The sequence below is a fragment of the Rhinolophus sinicus genome, chromosome 2, assembly GCF_057876585.1.
Source record: "Rhinolophus sinicus isolate RSI-liver-muscle chromosome 2, RSI-T2T, whole genome shotgun sequence".
Lineage (NCBI taxonomy): Eukaryota > Metazoa > Chordata > Mammalia > Chiroptera > Rhinolophidae > Rhinolophus > Rhinolophus sinicus.
The window spans coordinates 188,947,184-188,966,843 of NC_142502.1; the positions used below are offsets into that span (position 1 = coordinate 188,947,184).

Sequence of the window (19,660 nt, forward strand, 5' to 3'; positions counted from 1 at the left end):
TACCACCAGCCAGATTTGCCAAAAAACAAACCTGTCAAATAACCACTCACAATGGACAGGATTGGGAGAAATACCAACTGGCTAAGTCATGACCTACGAAATGTCTGTGAGACTGCAGTCAGACACGCGCAGGTATGCAGCCATTCACACACAAGATCGGTCCGTACCACCAAGCCAGTGGCAATCACTGCTGTTCTCTCTGTTAGCCTTACTCTTGGGTCAAGTGAGGAACATGTCCAGGGAATGATTTTCTGCATGGCTGACGTCCGAACCTATAGACCAGGCTGCCTTCACAAGCCTACATGGCATTACCATCGAGCTCAGTTACTAGCCACTTCCACTTACCACACTGCCTTAATTTCACACTATGGTGTGTAAAGAACTGGTAACAGCACTGAGAAGAGAAGCTTAATCCACTGGAGAGAGAAAGTGAGGGCAAGGTTCCTTGAGGAGTGGGGGAAGACAGAAGGTGACAGCCAAGAGCCCTGGAGGCCACAGAATCACCTTCTGCTTAGGGTCACTCTGATGACAATCACAGAAACAGCAGGAAAATGACCAGAAGCCTGGCTCAGGCAAGTGCGTCTCCCAGCTTTACCTGGAGAATTAAAAAATAAACCACAATAGAGATGTCATAAAAATGGTGGCGTGAGGTGAACCTCTTGAAATCTCCCCTGGAATTTACAACAAATTGAAGAACTATAACTCCACAAAGGACTCCCTGCGCAGCAGACAGGCAAGACTAAGAGGCTCACTACTGAAATCACCTAAAGGTGGGCAAATTGCATGAGCGGGGGAGGAGGGAAGGGAAAAGTGTGGAGACGGAGCCGTGCGGGTGCAGGATGCAGACCTAGCTCAGTGCTCAGAGCTCACTGCATCCCGGAACTACCACAGCTGCGGGAGATGGAAGAACTCAGACTGCTAGGGCTCTGCTTATGGCCCACAGGGCTGAGGGGGCAGCATATAACACGGCTGAACCCAACACTCACGGCAGGGACCTCGGAGCAAAGACTGAGGGAAGAAGGCTGAAAACAGTGGTTTAAGCCCTCACTGCCGCAGAGAATGGAAACCTTAGGCACTGAGACTAGCCGCCCCCTCCCAACACTCCCAGAGCTCACCCCACCCCCACCCGCCCAGTGCTAGAAGCGGAACAGTAGCAGTGTCAGATCAAAACAGAATATTTTCAGTTCTGAGAAATGTGGTCCACAGACCCAGACTCAAAGCCCAACTAGTTCCGGCAAAGGGGAGTGTAATACAGAGTCTCTGGTCCTGTACTCGGCGGGTGGACACATAATATGGTGAGGCCAAAAAGAAACACCAACGGAGGAGCCATGGATGGGGGTTCATACTCTTGCCAGCAGCTGGGTTGGTGATACAGGAAGCAGGATCTACATGATCCACAATCCGCCATCCACTTCTCTGCCAATTGCCTTGTGAGCATAGCCATAGCAGTTATATTAGTGGCTAATGGCTAATCAGTTACAGCTGATGGCCAACTAGTTACAGCTGATGGCCATCTGATTACAGACGATAACCGAGCCAGCACCTTTCCACATGAGGCCGAGAGCCTGGAAACTATACTCTGGGACTTTGTCCCTACAGGGAGGGAGCCTTGGAAGCAAGAATGGCTGTGGTGGTGGTCGCCACCATTGCTCTGGGCCACCTTTCACAACCCACCCTGCCCCTATTCCCACCTATCTGGGTGAATCACTGCAGGAGTAAACAGAGCTGCTGAAACACACGGGCTCTGAATCTGGTGCAGGAAGAGATTTGGAACTTCAGAAGCTCTCCACATCTCCCCACAGAGGTGACACCCTATGACCCAAGCGAACTGTTCACAGAGGAGAAGCCCACCTTCCAGGGAATCCCCCCATTGTGTGAGAAGCTTGGAATAGTGCAGAGAAAACATAACAATACAGTGTGAGAGAGAATAAAGGGCTGCAGTTGGAGAGAAAAATAAAACATTCTACCAACACCTACTGGAAAACAAAAGAAAGATCTCTTTCTATCAACCTGTTGCAGAACCCACCCCCATAGATGTCTAGGAAGAGAAATAATAAATCATTAATTGCCAAGAATAACCAAGGCAACAAGACAGCTCAGAAAGAAAATGAAAAGTCTCCAGAAAATGAACTTAAAGATATGGAAATATGTGACTTAAATGACAGAGAATTCAAGATTGCAGTTCTGTAAAAACTCAACGAGAAGCAAGAAAACACAGAAAAGCAGTTTAATGAACTCAGAAACTCAATCAAAGAACAAAATAAGCATTTTACCAAAGAGATTGAAATTTTTAAAAAGAACCAAATAGAATTTCTGGAGATTAAGAACTCAATAAAAGAAATGAAGAATGAAATAGCCAGCTTAGGTAGTAGAGTTGACCAGATGGAGGAATGAATCAGTGACATCGAAGACAGAAATCTGGAAATGACACGGACGGAAAAAACTTGACTTGAGACTTAAAAGAAATGAAAGAACTCTATAAGAACTTTCTGACTCCATCAGAAAGAGCAATATAAGAATAATGGGCATACCAGAAGGAGAAGAAAGAGAGAAGGGAACAGAGAATATATTCAAACAAATAGTCGATGAGAACTTCCCAAACTTGACACATTAGATGAAATGGACATAACTGACATTTATAGAGCACTTCATCCTAGAACATCAGACTATACATTTTTTTCTAGTGTACATGGAACATTCTCAAGGATAGACCACATATTGGGACACAAAATTAGCCTCAGCAAATTTAAGAAGATTGAAATCATACCAAGCATATTCTCTGATCAAAAGGCTTTGATATTGGATATCAACTGCAAAAAGAAAGCAAGAAAAACCAAAAATATGTGGAGATTAAACAACATACTTTTAAAAAAACGACAGGGTCAAAGAAGAAATTAGAGGAGAGACCAAAAGATACATAGAAACAAATGACAATGAAAATACATCCAACCAAAATTTTGGGGATGCAGCAAAAGCAGTTTTAAGAGGGAAATTTATATCATTTCAGGCCTATCTCAAGAAGCAGGAAAAATCCTAGATAAATAACTTCACATTACACTTTAAAGAACTAGAAAAAGAAGAACAAGTGAAACCGAAGACTAGCAAAAGAAAGGATAATAAAAATCACAGCAGAACTAAATGAAATAGAGAACAAAAAGAATAGAAAAAAATAATGTGACAAAGAGCTGCTTCTTTGAAAAGATTAATAAAAGTGAGAAATCCTTGGCTAGACTCACTAAGATAAAAAGAAAAAAGACACTAATAAACAAAATCAGAAACGAAAGAGGGGAAGTTATCACGGATGCCACAGAAATACAAAGGATCATCCAAGAATACTATGAAGGACTATATGCCACCAAATTCAATAACCTAGAAGAAATGGACAAGTTCTTAGAAACATATAGCCTTCCTAGGCTGAATCACAAAGACCTAGAAAATCTAAATAGACCAATCACCAGTAAGGAAATTGAATCAGTCATCCGAAACCTTCCCAAAAGCAAAAGTCCAGAACCAGATGGCTTCACTAGTGAATTCTACCAAACCTTCAAAGAGGATTTAATACCAATCCTGCTCAAACTCTTCCAAAAAAATTGAAGAGACAATACTCCTTAACTCATTTTATGAGGCCAACATTACCCTGATACCAAAACCTAGTAAGGACAACACACAAAAAAGAAAACTGCAGACCAATATCTCTGATAAATACAGATGCAAAAATCCTAAACAAAATTCTAGCAAATCGAAAGCAACAATGCATTAAAAAGATTATTCATCACAACCAAGTGGAGTTCATCCCCGGGGCACAAGGATGGTTCAACATACGCAAATCCATCAATGTGATACATCACATAAACAAAATAAAGGACAAAAATCGTATGATTATATCAATTGATGCAGAAAAAGCATTTGACAAGATACAACATCCATTTATGATTAAAACATTTAATAAAATAGGGATAGCAGGAAAATACCTTAACATGATAAAGGCCATATATGACAAACCCTCAGCTAATCTCGTAATTAACAGTGAAAAACTGAAGCCCTTTGCTCTATGTTCAGGAACACGACAGGGCTGTCCCCTATCACCTCTGCTTTTCAACGTAGTGTTGGAAGTCCTTCCCAGAGCAATCAGGCAAGAGAAAGAAATAAAAAGCATCCAAATTGGGAATGAAGAAGTTAAATTATCACTCTTTGCAGATGACATGATGCTATATATAGAAAATCCTAAAGACTCCACCAAAAAGCTATTAGAAACAATCAACGAATACAGTAAAGTTGCCAGCTACAAAATCAATGTACAAAAGTCCATTGCATTCCTATATACTAACAATGAAGTCTCAGAAAAAGAAATTTAAAAAAAATTTATTTTGCAGTTTCAAGAAAAAGAATAAAATACCTAGGAATAAACTTAACCAAGGATGTGAAGGACCTATATGCTGGAAACTATAAGACATTTTTAAAAGAAATTGAAGAAGACACAAAGAAATGGAAAGACATTCCATGCTCATGGATTGGAAGAATCAAGATGGTTAAAATGGCCATATTACCCAAAGCAATATACAGATTCAATGCAATCCCCATCAAAATCGCTAAGGCATTTTTTGAAGAAATAGAACAAAAAATCATCAGATTTGTTTGGAACCACAAAAGAACCCGAATAACCAAAGCATTCTTAAGAAAAAAGAACAATGCTAGAAGTATCACACTCCCTGACTTTAGCTTGTAGTACAGGGCTACAATAATCAAAACAGCATGGTATTGGCAGAAAAATAGACACATAGACCAATGGAATAGAATTGAGAACCCAGAAATAAACCCACATAAATATGGACAGATAATTTTTGACGAAGAAGCAAAAAACATACCATGGAGAAAAGACAGCCTCTTCAATAAATGGTGCTGGGAGAATTGGAAAGCCACATGCAAAAGAATGAAACTGGACTGCTATCTGTCACCATGTACGAAAATTAATTCAAAATGGATCAAAGACCTAAGCATAAGACCTGAAACAGTCAACTGCATAGCAGAAAACATAGGTACTAAACTTATGGACCTTGGGTTCAAAGAGCATTTCATGAATTTGACTCCAAAGGTAAGGGAAGTAAAAGCTAAAATAAATGAATGGGACTATATCAAACTTAAAAGCTTCTGCACAGCAAAAGAAACCATCAACAAAATAAAGAGGCAACCAACTGAATGGGAGAAGATTTTTGCAAACAGTGCCTCTGATAGGGGTTAATATCCAAAATATACAAGGAACTCATGTAACTCAACAACAAAAAAACAAACAACTCAACTGGAAAATGGACAGAGGACCTGAAGAGACATTTCTCCAAAGAGGACATACAAATAGCAAATAAACATATGAAAAAATGTTCAATATCACTAATCATCAGAGAAATGCAAATAAAAACCACAATGAGGTATCATATCACCCCAGTTAGAATGGCTATCATCAACAAGACAAATAGTAACAAGTGGTGGAGAGGCTGTGGAGAAAAAGGGACCCTCATATACTGTTGGTGGGAATGCAGGCTGGTGCAGCTGTTATGGAAGGCAGTGTGGAGGTCCCTCAAAAAATTAAGAATAGAATTACCACATGATCCAACAATCCCTCTCATGGGTATCTACCAAAAAAATCTGAAAACATTTATACATAAAGACACGTGTACTCCAATGTTCATTGCAGCTTTATTTACGGTGGCCAAGACATGGAAATAACCAAAATGTCCTTTGATAAATGAAGAGATAAAGAAGTTGTGGTATATATACACAATGGACTACTATTTGGAAGTAAGAAAAGATGAAATAATACCATTTGCGACAACATGGATGGATCTTGAGATTATAATGCTAAGCGAAATAAATCAGACAGAAAAAGCAGAGAACCATATGATTTCACTGCTATGTGGTATATAAAACTGAAAACAACAAAAGAACAAGACAAACAAATGAAAGAATAAAAACTCATAGACACAGACAATAGTTTAGTGGTTACCAGAGGGTAAGGGGGGCGGGGGTGGTAGATGAGGGTAAAGGGGATCGAATATATGGTCATGGAAGGAGAACTGACTCTGGGTGGTGAACACACAATGGGATTTATAGATGATGTAATACAGAATTGTACACCTGAAATCTATGTAACTTTACTAACAATTGTCACCTCAATAAACTTTAAAGAAATAAAAAACCCACAATGATTAAATTTGTTGGAGCAGGCTGTCACTGCAAGTCAGGGGCTGTCACTGCAAGTCAGGGGCTGTCAAGATGGACAGCGCTTCGGAGATGCACCGCAAGACCCTAAGATGCTTTGCGACTACGTGTTGATCAGAACGGCAAGGCAGTCACCGGACATGCACTTTCCATCTTGCTCAGGGCGTGTCTGGCCTGCTCGACCCATGTTGGCACCAACTGTTAGTAGCTCTTTGCATGACAATCCATAACAGGTCATCACAGAGCCAAGCTGATTTATGATGTAAAAAAAAATATATTAAAAATTCATTTTTAAGAATTTCTAAGTTGCCAGATGGACTAAAATCACAGGAAAGAAAGACATGTAAGGAAGGAAGCCTTCGCACGGAACGAGAGTCTGGCTGATGTGCTCTGCCTCGCGGCTCTCACGCCTCGCGGCTCACACAGGGCCTGGCAGGTGGGCAGGACCACTGGCACCCACGCCGCCCCGGATGTCCAGGCCCGGCTCCCGGCTGGGCAGCGTGTGCTTGAGCCTGTCTCGCTGCCCCTGCGGACACGGAAGCCAAGTCCGGCAGGTGGCAAATCACAGCAGGAAACGGTTGGTCTTTTTCCTGATACTTTGTTCCTTCACCCTGAATATCCCTCCACGTCCCAACTCTCACAAACGAGCAAAAACACTGCAACAAAACACAGCCAAGGACGATTCCCAGGGAGAAAAGCAGCAACAACTTCTTACTGCCTTGAATTGAACTTCAGGGCCTTAAACGTGCCTCCTTCTCCCAGGGAAACGAAACTTACACTCTCACAAAGCGTAAGAAGGCACGGCAGTGTTTTGGGAACAAGCATTGCAACTGGTAAAAATCCCAGGGTTTCTTAAGCATCTGATTCTAAAGCAGTGGATTGGATGAATGGCCACTAACAGTCCTGAGCACTCAGCAGGAAAGGGACGTTTTCTACGTGAGGTGTGAAATGGGCTTACTCCCTTCTCCCAAATCAATCTTGATGCTGAGCCACATTCCGGTGGCCTCGGACTGCCCCCTGGGCTCCAAGAGCACTGCCATGTGCCTGAATGAAAAATTCCCCAGAGACCTTGAAGGCTGTAATTGAACCGCAGCTATTGGGTCGAGTCCACAGGGAACCTGACCACTTGGAAACAAACTGGAGGGGACATGACATCAGTCACAGCCACCTCCTCAGGTGCTCAGTGCTGTCATGGTTACAGCCACCGGCAGGCCCGTCCCTGCACCAGTTACAGAGGGAAGGCAGTGGATGCGCTTGGCTTTCTGCTCTGCTTCTTCTGTCACCTTTGTCACCAAGGACATGACAGGCAATCGTTCTGTGTTCTCCTCTGTAAAGTGAGGCTCATCACCTGGCAAGGTTGTTATAATGAAACTAAAAATCAAAGAGAAAGGTCTCTGAAGCCACTGCGGAGCCTGAGCATACTTTTAAATAATTGTTACGGCAGATGGTTCTACACATGTTATACAGTTAAGGCTCAATAAAAGCCTGGAGAATGTCATGGGACTTTTTTAAGTGCTCCAGATTTTAACTACAGGGAGAGGGTAAGGAGGGGTGAACGGGGGAGATGGGTCCGATTCTGCCCACTGATGTTCCCTCCGGGGTGAACTGCTCCCTGAGGAGCACCCTTCAATTCAAAATCAAATTACACGAGAAAAGAGAAGCAGTGGGTTAGACCCACATCCTAAACTCCGTCAGACTTGCTTGTGACGCCCAAGGGGTGCTTTCTGGTCACTAGGTGGTGATGTGGGGCCTCTGTGGGCCTCTGCTCCAGGGTGGGGCCAGCGCCACCTTTGCATTTTAATGGCCGGGAGCTCCACTTCATAAACCTCTTTGCATGAGAACAAAAAAAGCTTCCCTGATACTCCGGTTGGCATTCACCGTCCTGAACAATGATTTTTCTCTGAAGTTCCCAACAAGAGTAGACAATCAAAAGCTATACATTCCCCAATATTCAAAGGAAACAATTTCCCCAACACGCAAAGGAAATTGTTGTTGAAAGATTTTTATTGTGGGGGCATCGCTAATTATAATGAAGTTTTAAAATTAAAACCCGAAATAGCATAGTGCAGGGTGGGTCTGAGCCCATTATGAGCCTCTGCTCCTCAATCCATTTTTCTCCCAGGCCGTGGATGAAAAACAGCATGAAACACCCCCCCCACCCCCCGACCCACCCCCACCCCCACCCCCACCCCACCCCCACCCCCCCACCCCACCCCCCCCACCCCCACCCCCACCCCGCACAGAGCGCTCACTGTCATCTTGGGGCCTGAAAACACCGCCCCTCCCCTGACCCCACCCGCGGGTCTCCACACGCCATCACCCTCTGGCTCCAAGTTGGCTCTGCCTTCTCGTGCCAACAAGACCCCCGCTCTCCACTTCCACCTCTACCTTCAAGCTGCTCTTTCGTGATTTCTTTTCCCTCCCAGGCTCCCCCTGGGGGTAGTTAATCTCACTTAACCTTGTATAAATGCTAAGAGCAGTCAGCTAGTGAGATATGATAGGCGACAGCCTGCCCACGGGACCGAGCAGTCTGGGCACATCTCCCTCCTCGCCAGCCAGCAGAGCTCCCTTCAGTCTCTCCTGCGGCAAAGACGCCTCCACCTTTCAAGTCCTCACATATGGAGGGGGGAGGGAGAGAGGGGGAGGGGGAGAGGGGAAGGGAGGGAAGAAGGGGATGGGACGGAGGGGAGGGGGAAGGGGGAGAAGAAGAGGCAGGGGAGGTGTCAACACAGTGTTACACAAGCCTCACTACCAGTTTACCTTACAGGATTGTAATAACCACACTTTAAAGGAAAACAATGGATCCAGATGCTTTGTTTTCAGAACTGAATTACATCCAAAGAGAATAGAAGTTATTGATAAAGATCTGAGCCACAACTCAAGGTGACAGAGTGACCTGCAGGGGTTTCCATGCCTACTCATGGATGCGAGACCTTCAAACCCCAGAAGACATACCCCGCGTGTGAGTTCTGGCTACAACATTACAAGTTCAGTAACACAGAAAACAACCATGTGACCTTGGGAAGGGCAACTACTCTCTCTATGCCTCAGTTTCCTCATCTGTAAAATACCCAATTTATGTAATAAAAAGACAAATGGTTAATACAGTCATAGGGTTGTGACCATTTGCATTGTGTCATTTAATACTGTAACATGTCATTGTCCTATTTTTCATGGCTAATATGTTCTACTAGAAATACATGAAAACCCTTCACAAACTGCTTTTGAAACTACAAATCCAAAGAATTAGGATTATAAGGAAACAGTCCTGAAAATATTTAGGAAAGGAATTAATAATTTGGTGGTGGTATCATTACGGGAAGGCAGCAAGTAGACGGTGGGCGAGAAGTACGACCTTTTCTCTGTCATGTGTTCTCTGTCCATTTTAACTACATTTCAAGAGACAACACTGACCAGTTATTTATGATGAGCTTCGACAAGCACCCTCACCCATGGCTGAATTGTTACAAATTCAGACATACAGACGTTTCTGTTTCTTTAACATGCACATGACATACCTTTTTTCTTTGTGTTGTGTCTTAAGGGAAACCTTTTCTTAAAAGACATTCGTGAACTGTCTTCCTGAAATAGAAACCATCAGTATTAGCAGCTGGTACTTTTTTCTCTGAAACCAGAGTCCTCAGGATTGGAGTTCAGCTACAACTGGACCCTGAGAGCTGAGGTTTGCAACAAAGGTTAGTCCACTCGAGGTGGCAATGCATGTGACAATGATTTGCCAAAACATGACCGCCATGCAGGGAAGCGGCCTACCTCTCCTTGCTGCAGCAAAAGCCAGCCTCTCTCTGGCCTGGCCTAAGAATGCAGACCAAAATCAACAAAGCCCACAGATCACGGGGGCCAGACAAGCTCCCCTCATCTGGCTTCAGCCCCAGTCTGTTGGACTCTTAACTGAGGGCAGTTCAGAAGCCAAGCTGAAGCTGGGACCCAGGGTCTCCGTTCCCACTGATGCCCACAGGGGTCACTCCAAGTTTTCCACCACTGTCATCCTCCCAAACATTTCCCATGTCAGAAACGACCTTGCTTCCCCTTGGAACGTGAAAAGCTGGAAAGAGGACTACTCCTATCCTAACAACAAGGAAAAGCCAGATAATCTACAAAATTATCACCGTCTTGAATTCATCAGAGAGTTCAGATCATACACAGCAACCAACTAGCCTGGAGCGTTAGGACAGACAAACCCCCTCAAGGAGGTTCAGGGTCCTGTGCTGCTTCCCTGGGGCAGAGCCCTAGAGGAACAGACTGCCAACAGGGGTAAGAAAGCTTCAGTCAAAAGTTTCAGTGAGGAAGGTGAGCACACAAAGCCAAGTCTCCCTGGATGAATGGCTGATTCTGTGGGGAGGGCAGAGAAAATGCAAGGTGAGCACAGAGCAACTTGTTGTAACAGAAGCAAAGAGTTCCTACAATAACAAACGTGTCAAAGGGAACCAAGCACCAGACTGAAAGAATCCCAGTGACTACAAGGGGAATAATTAGAACCACAAAAACAAAATTAATAATGTAATGTTGGATTATAAACCAAAGTAGAAAATAAATATACAAGAGTCCACAGTGATATGAATAAATGGTCGAAGAAATAAATAAACTGGAGATTTTAAAAAAAAAATAACCAAATATTCCTTATAGGAGAATCCCAAAGAACAGATCTATAATAACTATACTCACACCTCCTGGAGGCGATGCTGAATTCCCACCCCACCTCCTTTTAGACACTAGCCTTCAGGACTTGATTTCAGCAAACAGAATACAAAAAAGGGATGAACAGGAAGTTTGCAGTGGAGAATCCTGACAAGCAACACGTTACCAAGTAATGGAGGTTAATATTAGGGACGTCACGTGGACCTGCACTGTGAAGATGTGACAAAAAGAGCACGTGGCCTCTGTGGCCTTCCTTCTAAAACCCCGTAACTGCACTCTGATCAGGAGGAAACATGACCTGTGGACATTTCATGAGGCCTGCATCACCCTGATATCAAAACCAACCAAAGACATTGCAAGTTTAAAACAATAAAAACCTGCAGGCTAATAATCATCCTGAAAACTGACACACGGATCCTTCACAAAATATTAACACATTGGTTTGTGCATAATATATATATATATATATATATATATATATATATATACATATTTTTGTGTACGCCATTTATCAGACTGACAGTTACCTTGTATTCCTAGTTTGCTGACAGTTTTAGCATGAATGGATGCTGCATTTTGTCAGACGTTTTTTCTGCATCTATTGAGATAAACATGTGATTTTCCTTTTTAGCCTGTTGAGATGCTGAACTGAGTTGATTGATTTTCAAACTTGAATTAGATTTTCCTTCCTGGGATAAACTCCACTTCTTTATAATGGATTATCTTTCCTTATATATAGTCGGATTCAATATTCATAAACATGTACATTACATAAACACATACACATGCATCCACATATAGTCATGAAAATCTGAATGTTTTCCCCTTGAAATCAGGAGGAAATCAAGTACGCCTGCTCTCACCACTCCCATCCAACATCATACTGGAGACTGTAGCCAGTGCAGTAAGATAAGACTGAGAAATAAAGGCACCCAGATAGGAAAGGAAGAAATAATGTGGCCTTGATTCACAGACAATATGACTAAGTAGACAAATCCCAAAGAACCTACAGGAAGCTACTAGAACTGATGAATTTATCAAGATTCCAGGACACAGGCCAATATACAAACATCAACTGTTTTTCTGTATATTAGCAACAAATAATTAGAAGTTAAAATTTTAAGGGCCATGTACAATAGTTCCAAAAACAAAACACGTGTAAATCTAACAAAATATGTGGAAGATCAGTATGCTGAACACACACACACAAAACACTGGTTTTAGAAACCATAGAGCTAAGTAGATGGAGAGGACGGCTTCATGCATCGTACCAACGTCGTTAACGTGTAAGACCCCCAGGTCGAGCTACACACCCGAACAGTCGCACCGCACTCACCAGGTTTCTGCAGAGATTGACAAGCTGAGTCTGTATTGACTTCGAAAGACCAAGACCTAGAATAGCGCAAAACAATGTTGAAAAGGAAGAATAAACCGGGAGGTCTCACATAATCTGAGTCCAAAGCTACACAAGGCAGTTCAATACTGGCAGAAGGAAAGCACGTGGATCCAGAGGAGGGACACTGAGTCAGGAAACAGGCCCCAGCACATACAGGGTCAGCTGAGACTCACAGGCATCACGGTGAGAGAAAGAAGGCAAATTCAAAAGTCTCCACACTACACGCTTCCAGTTACATGACTTTCTGGAAAAGGCAGAACCTTAGGACAGAAACAGACCAGCGGCTGCCAGGTCGCAGTGGGGTTGGGGCGGGTAGAGAGGGGGTTGATTGCGGAGGCACACAGGGAATTGGGGGGCGATGGAGTTTCCATATTTGACTGCGCTGCTGGTTACAGGATTGTATGCGTTCCCCAAACTCTTAGGACTTTACACAGAACAGGGTTTTGTTTTACCGTACTTACATTACACCTCAGTTTTTTAAAAGGAAGTAAAATGACCCAAGAAGGGAATAAAGGCTGTGAAGTGCTGGGTCAGGTGGAACTTCCTGCGTATAAGATTATAAACTGAAAAAGATGCTCGCAATTATTGAAAGCAGCTATGTAGGCCCTGGAAACACCAAAGGCGGCAGGAACAAGGGGAATTCTGTTCAGACACTGCGTTCTGCACCCCTGCAGCTCGCCTCGAGGCCAAATCACAGCCTTTCTGCTCGAGGTGGCAGGTGACCAGCAGAGCAGCAGAGCACCTGGAAGCGTGGGGGAAATTTTGGAAGTGTGAGTTACAGGTGGGCTGAAATCCAAAGTCTGACTGGAAAGCCCATCCAGCTGTCAGTCACCACTGGCTGTGCATGGGGACACTTGCCAAAGCTCCTCAAACTCCAGTGTACACGAATTATACCGCAAGAACGCTGTTAAAAACTAATTCGCTTTTGAAGAAAAAATCCCAGGACCAGAGCTCTGGAGCTGGCCCACTGGTTTCTGGCCTCGTCAGCCCAGCCTGTGAGGGGCTGCCCCCCAGTTTCTCTACAATGTGAGGTACAGTAGCAAGCGCAGGCTCAGGGGGCTGCAGCAACACCTCACTTATCTGGAGACAGAATTCCCAGAATAGCACTTACCCAGAAAACAGCAAAAGGCAAACACAGCACTAAAAACTATGTCACAAATCCATGTGTTTACACATCTACACGCCATGTTGCCAAGAAAGGCTTCAGTGTCCCAGTGGGAATCCATTTCCACTATTTCCACAAGCTGAGCTGCTTCCTGCCCTGCCACCCAGCAGAAGCCACAGGCTAGAAAGGGGTGATGGACGCTGCTGCCCCCTTCCCCGCCCACTCCGCCTGAGGGCAGCAGGAGGCACCCCTGAGTCCCGCAGTGAGAGCAGACAACAGGAGAAGGCACAACAAGAACAGGACACAAAAAGCACAGCCAGCGGAAGCCATTCTGCAAAGGGACAAACGCCTGCCATGTGCAAAATGATGACGGATTCATCAGGAGACAGGTTTTAAAAAACAAAACTTGTGGCTTATCCTCAGAGACATCGTGTACTTAGAAAATCACTTGTACAAAACCCATCATTGCTTAGAAGTGAGAGAGAAATGAGGTGCTGCGCGTTTGCACTTTATCCACACACACACACACCCCTGCCCCGTCCTCACAGAAACCCATCGACTGGACACACAGCATCACTGAAAGTGTGCGGTAAGCCATGTGTCCGTCCTCACCATCTCTAGGATCAAACACTGAAAGCTTCCTTGCAAAAAATTCCTTAAAATGTCATAAGGTACTTTCTAAAACATTTCACGGAAGCCCTGCACTGGAAACACAGACACGAGGTGACACACTCATTCTTTGCCACTTGTCAGGGTCACCAGCAGCTGATACGAGGCAACACTAAAAAGCATCTCTTTGACTTTGTTCCCACTGACCAGTGAAGAAACACATTTTCCAAAAACACCCACGTCAGTCACATGACGAAGGATGGAGATGTGGGTTTCCTTCATGCCCATTGTGAGGCTCTGGTACTTTCTCCACCAGGAAGGAGCTGACAGCCCCGCTGACACCGGAAACCTCGGTGGACCCTGCTTCCTGCACAGAGATGGCCCCTCCCCCCTCCGTGGCCCACTCTCATTCTAATTTTGCCATTGCTGGGTGAACACACCCAGAACTCCACGCCTTCTCACCCAAAGCAGCTTTGGAGAGGGAGCAGGGAGAATACAAGGTGTGTGACTTGTTATCAGCGCTGGGTGGGATTTCTTGGGGCTGGGTAGGGACTTTTCACTCAGGGGAGGTTATTTTGGCATTTCCTTGATTTTCAGTTATCTATGTTATTGATAAGGAGAAAAAAGTATGTTAATTCTATGTAGTCACTGGCTGCATTCATCCCCATTTTAGTTTATGTTCCCAAGTTTAAAATAACAATCTAGTCTTGTCAAAATTGACCTAAAAAGGAAATGTCACTAATAATTCGATAGAGGGTAGACTTTTCCTCAATCTGCATCCCAAGTCTCTAAGAGACCAGAATGGGGGTAAAGGGGATAACATTAAAATTCTCACGGTAAAGACACTTCAATTACAAGTACAGCCCAGGTAGAGGTACTTTGAAATTAAGGTAAGACCATTTTTCAGATGTTTATCGTAACAGTGAATCTCTTACTTCTGTATCATGTTGCCCTTTTCTTGAACAAAATGAGGCTATCACGTCAGTGAACACAACTGATAGTATTTGGATCCAATAATAAAATACGAGCATGCAACAAAATCAGCATTTGCAAAACATGCGCATATGTTTGACAGCTTCCCAATACTGGAAGTCTTTTTTAAAGATATTCGTGGAACTATTAATGCATATGATTGTCTTAATATTGTATAATTCAATGTGTCAACATTTGTATAACCCCCTGAAAAACCAATATTTGCCAAATGAGCAATGCATCATGTTGCAAACTCATGCACGGAGAAAACTCATTCAAAAAGCAGCATAAAACAACAGATTTTAGTGTAACAAAGAATAAAAATTTCACTGATTTAGTGCCTGATTCCAAATTGCAACTAATCTTTAAGAAACTGTCCCTTGTCAAATTTTGGTGTCATATCAAAGAACATCCACAATTATCTGAACAGGCCATCCCTTTCTTTTCCAAGTACCTATCTATGTGAGGCTGGATTTTCTTCACCTTCAGAATATCAGAAAGCAACAAACTGGTGCAGAAGCCGATATGAAACCCAGCTGTGTCTCTTCTATTAAGCCAGGCCAGTCAAGAGAGCTGCCAAATGGAAAACAATACACGCTGCTCACTGGCAACTTTTCTGTCTTGCAAAATATGTTTCACATGAAAAATACGTTAGTTATAATAGCAAGCATTTGATTTATGTTATAATTATTTAAATGAATCAACAAATGATTTTAAATTTCTCTGTTAATTTCTAGTACCTCCTGGTCACTATAACCCATACAAACAACAGCTCTTTGGGGTCCTGAGAATAAGAAGTTTGAGAACCACTGCTCTAAAGTGTTTACTTTATGCTAGAGTCCCACTGAAGTAAGCAGCACATTACAGAAAGTGGAGACTATTGCAGGAGTTCTAACAGTAGGACCACAGGCTTGTCACACTTCTCTTTAGACACCAAACTCCAAGGCCTGAAACAAACGCAGCCACAACCTGCAAGCTCACCATCTGCAGGGAGAATTTCTGAACTAGGATTTTATTCTTTTTATTAGGAAAAAAGGAGTCACTAGCTTCCCCTATTTAGATAGCTTTTCAGTATTTTAATTTTAAAAATCAAATGTAAAAAATTTTTTAATTCCATATGTTTATATACAGCAAGTGAGAATAGACGTTTTGCATTAAACATATGGTCTTAAGCTCCTTGCCATGGGCTAGCCTTGCGCCCCCAGGCCCACTGCCTCCTGCAGATTCTGTGGGCAGCAGTGATGTGTGCATCAGGCGATAAGGTCGGCTCTTTCCACGACTCACTGTGTCTGAACCTCACACGGAGCCTTTTACACCTGCCTGAGCGCTAAGTGCAGAGCACGCCCTCACTGGACATTTGGAAATCGTTTAAAATATTTCTGTTGCAATAGAAAATTGCTGAAAATTCCAGTATTGAGACAAGTAAAGAGATGTTTCCATTTCCTCCTCAGTCATGTGAAAGGACGGGAGAAGAATCGTTTATTTCCAGGGGTGCTTCTGGCTCTGAATTTTAAGGTTCCATAAGCCCAGTATATTCCACGGACGGACACCCGGACAGGAGCCAGTGACTGTTCTGATGCAGATGTCATAATACACATTTGACGTGGTGACAAAGAAGGTTCAGAGAATGTCACACAAGCTTCAGATGCAGAGCAGAACCGAAGGACGTTTAGGGGCATTTCAGTTTCCCCCGTCCCCCAAGTATGCATACAGTTTGGTAATTAGAAATCCAACCCATGCACTGTGCTACGATAGATGGCAGTTTGTGAAATGCATGAAATCCTGAATATAGTTCTATGCAAGGTGTGAATTTGCTCTTTGATAGATCAGAACTTTAAAAAAAATAAAGCCTGTCTTTCCCTACTCATTCTACTTACAAGCAAAACGTGAATTTTATTTATAGAACTCGTTTTTGCACTGCTGTGGCACTAACCTCCTTCCAATACCAATAGAGACAAACCCTGAGGATGAATAAATAAGTGCCTTGACTCAAATCGATGTTATATGGCCTCACTGATGGCATCTCCACGCCGTCTTAAGAGCAGACTTGAGCTCTGAGTAACAGCCACCCTGTGATTTCTTATCTTGGCTGCCTCTCAGACAAAAGCTGCCAGGTTCACAGAAGATATGTGGGATCAAGAAAAAGCCTCGGGACAACCCCATTTGTCAACTCAAAGTGCCCATGCACCATCTGGCCCCGTTGCTCTCCGTGCTTCTGATTTTCTTTCCTCTAAATTATTCGGGGGAAAAGATATTTTTTCTCCAAAATATGGCCGTCAATTTAGGGTAACTAAGTAATAAATTCACCTAAAAGTACCTTCCTAGAGTGTGGTGTAGGCAGCCAGTAAAGTTTTTCATTAAGCCTGCCTTGAAATGAACATTGAAAATGTTACGTTTTCTGTCAAAAAAAAAAGCATATTTATAGCCCTATATGTGTTACAGAACCCTGAACTCCAGGGTTTTTGCTTCCTTACAAAAACACTAAAATTGACCACAAATATTCTTATACTTAAAAATAATTCAGGTGTTTTAAAGTTATAAGCTAGCATCCCTATAACTCATGTGGAAAACCACATAAATGAAAGTGAAATGCTTCTTCCTTGTGTGGCCGCGATGGTTTGTACATTCTGTGGTCATATTTTAATAGAAACTGGTACGCATGGGGCAGCAGAAGCGCAATAAAATTACCCCTCGCTGAAAACGGAAATAGTTAGGATGCATTGTGTCCCCGGGCCAGACTCACGCCTAGAGGACCACCTCGCTGAGCTTCGGAGGGTCACGTCTTTCTCCTGTCCTATTCCTGCTACTGGGGCATTACAAGCCGGGCACAAAGTCCTCTTCTTATTAAGAGGTGCTCACAGCAAAAACCCCAGGGCCATTCTCATCTGTGTTCTGGCAGGTGGCCTCAAGAGTTTTGTTCACCTGATTCAAATCAGTTTTCTCATAATAGATAACATTGCAGACAACTGGTGAATGAAAACACAAACCAGGAAACAAATGGCCAGACAGGCGACCTGAGTGCCTCCCTGAGCATCTGGCTTAATTTCACCCCCTTTTCCTTCCACAATGTCAAGGTCGACAAGCAAATCGGGGCCCTGAGGACAGACAGCCCGGTGGCAGCATGTCAGACACGCTGCCTTGATTCCACCCTCTGTCCAGCAGATGCCTGCAGGGAGGGCGGCAGGCTTGGAATGGAGCCCAGGCCGCTGCAAACACAAGGCAGGGGTGAGGGCAGGAAGGGAAAGAATCCACTGCAGAAGGGGAGCAAGGAGGGCATTTTGAGTGCAGGGGAGCGAAGGTTCTGAGACTCCCCAGGAAGATGCGGTGGCGGAAGCTGACCCATGTTTGCTCATCCCTTTTTCTAGCCTTCTTGACGTGTGATTAACAAATAAAAGTGTGCACGCTAAGGTTGGTTGTGCACCATCATGGGTTTTAAGGTGTGCAGCACAATGATGTGATATACATGTACAAGGTCTGGCAATTCGGTTCACAAACTCATTACAACCATGTCGCTTACCTTTTTTTATATCAGAGGGATTATCCATTATGAGTTTGTACCAAACGGACCAACAGTTAACGAACTTGACTACCTGGAAGTGCTTGATTATCGTGTTAGGTCTGTCTTCAGAATAGGAAACCCAAAACTACAGAATTTATGGATACAAACCTTTCTTTTGTTGTCTTCATAAAGCCTGGCATCTTCTTCTTCCTGTTATTAAAAAAATAAACACAGTAATCAACTGTCTGCGAGAAGGATATTGTCCAGTAAGTCCTTACTTTTCCCCATCTCCTCTCTCTTTCCTGGTTCAGTCAAATTCTTTCCTGTCCAGTTTCAAGCCCTGACCCCCTCCTTCTGCCACTTCTGCTGTCCTGTTCCTCCCATTCCCCTTCCATTTTGTCAGGACTACACCTTTCCCATTCTAAGTTCTTTGTTTTCATGTACGACATGTGATTTAAAAAATACAGTTAATGCTTAAATTTTTTAAAATTATTCCAATAAAAGGCACAGTGTCATTAACACCCCTCAAAATACTCCCCCTGACTTCAAACACACTTATGCCACCATTCTTGCCACTTCCTGAAGCAGTTCTGGAAGTCCTCTTTCGTGAGTGTCTTTAGTTGTGCTGTTGTAGCTGCCTCAATGTCCTGAATTGATTCAAAACGTTTACCTTTCATGGTCATTTTGACTTTGGGGAAGAGCCGGAAGTAACACGGTGCCAGATCCCATAAATAAGGTGGATGAGGACACACTGTAATGTTTTTATTTGGCAGAAATTGCCGTACCAGAAGTGATGTGTGACACAGAGCCTTTCCGTTGTGATAAAATACGGTGAATGCTGCTGCCGAGTGCCATCCAACAGAAAGGCAGGGATCTTCAATACAGGAAGCAGTGCAATGGACCTCAGTAACAGTGTGTGACAAGTTTCATTTTGTTCGGTGCAGTCAGTCGGGTGTGAGCTACAGTTGAGAGAAGGTGTGTTTTAAAGGGTGCCATAAATCATCCTCCATCATGACAGTGCTCCGTTTCACACATCGCTTCTGGTACAGCAGTTTCTATCAAATAAAAATATTACGGTGTGTCCTCACCCACCTTATTCACTGGACCTGGCACCATGTGACTTCTGCTCTTCCCCAAAGTCAAAATGATTCAGGACATGGAGGCAGCCACGACAACACAACTAAAGACACTCATGAAAGAGGACTTCCAG

The 19,660-nt window shown here is 43.5% G+C and overlaps 1 protein-coding gene across 1 annotated transcript in view; it reads right to left on the minus strand.

The window, feature by feature from the left end:
* Window positions 1–6,631: 6,631 nt before the first annotated feature.
* Window positions 6,632–19,660, minus strand: part of DCDC2C (doublecortin domain containing 2C) — a 56,298-nt gene continuing 43,269 nt past the window's right edge. Inside the window, exons 10-13 of the mRNA XM_088796365.1 lie at window positions 18,619–18,660; window positions 9,732–9,795; window positions 7,413–7,540; window positions 6,632–6,739 (exon numbers count right to left, since the gene is read on the minus strand). Of these exons, the coding sequence (XP_088652491.1) occupies window positions 6,632–6,739; window positions 7,413–7,540; window positions 9,732–9,795; window positions 18,619–18,660 (342 nt within the window). The remainder of the gene's footprint in view (window positions 6,740–7,412; window positions 7,541–9,731; window positions 9,796–18,618; window positions 18,661–19,660) is intronic.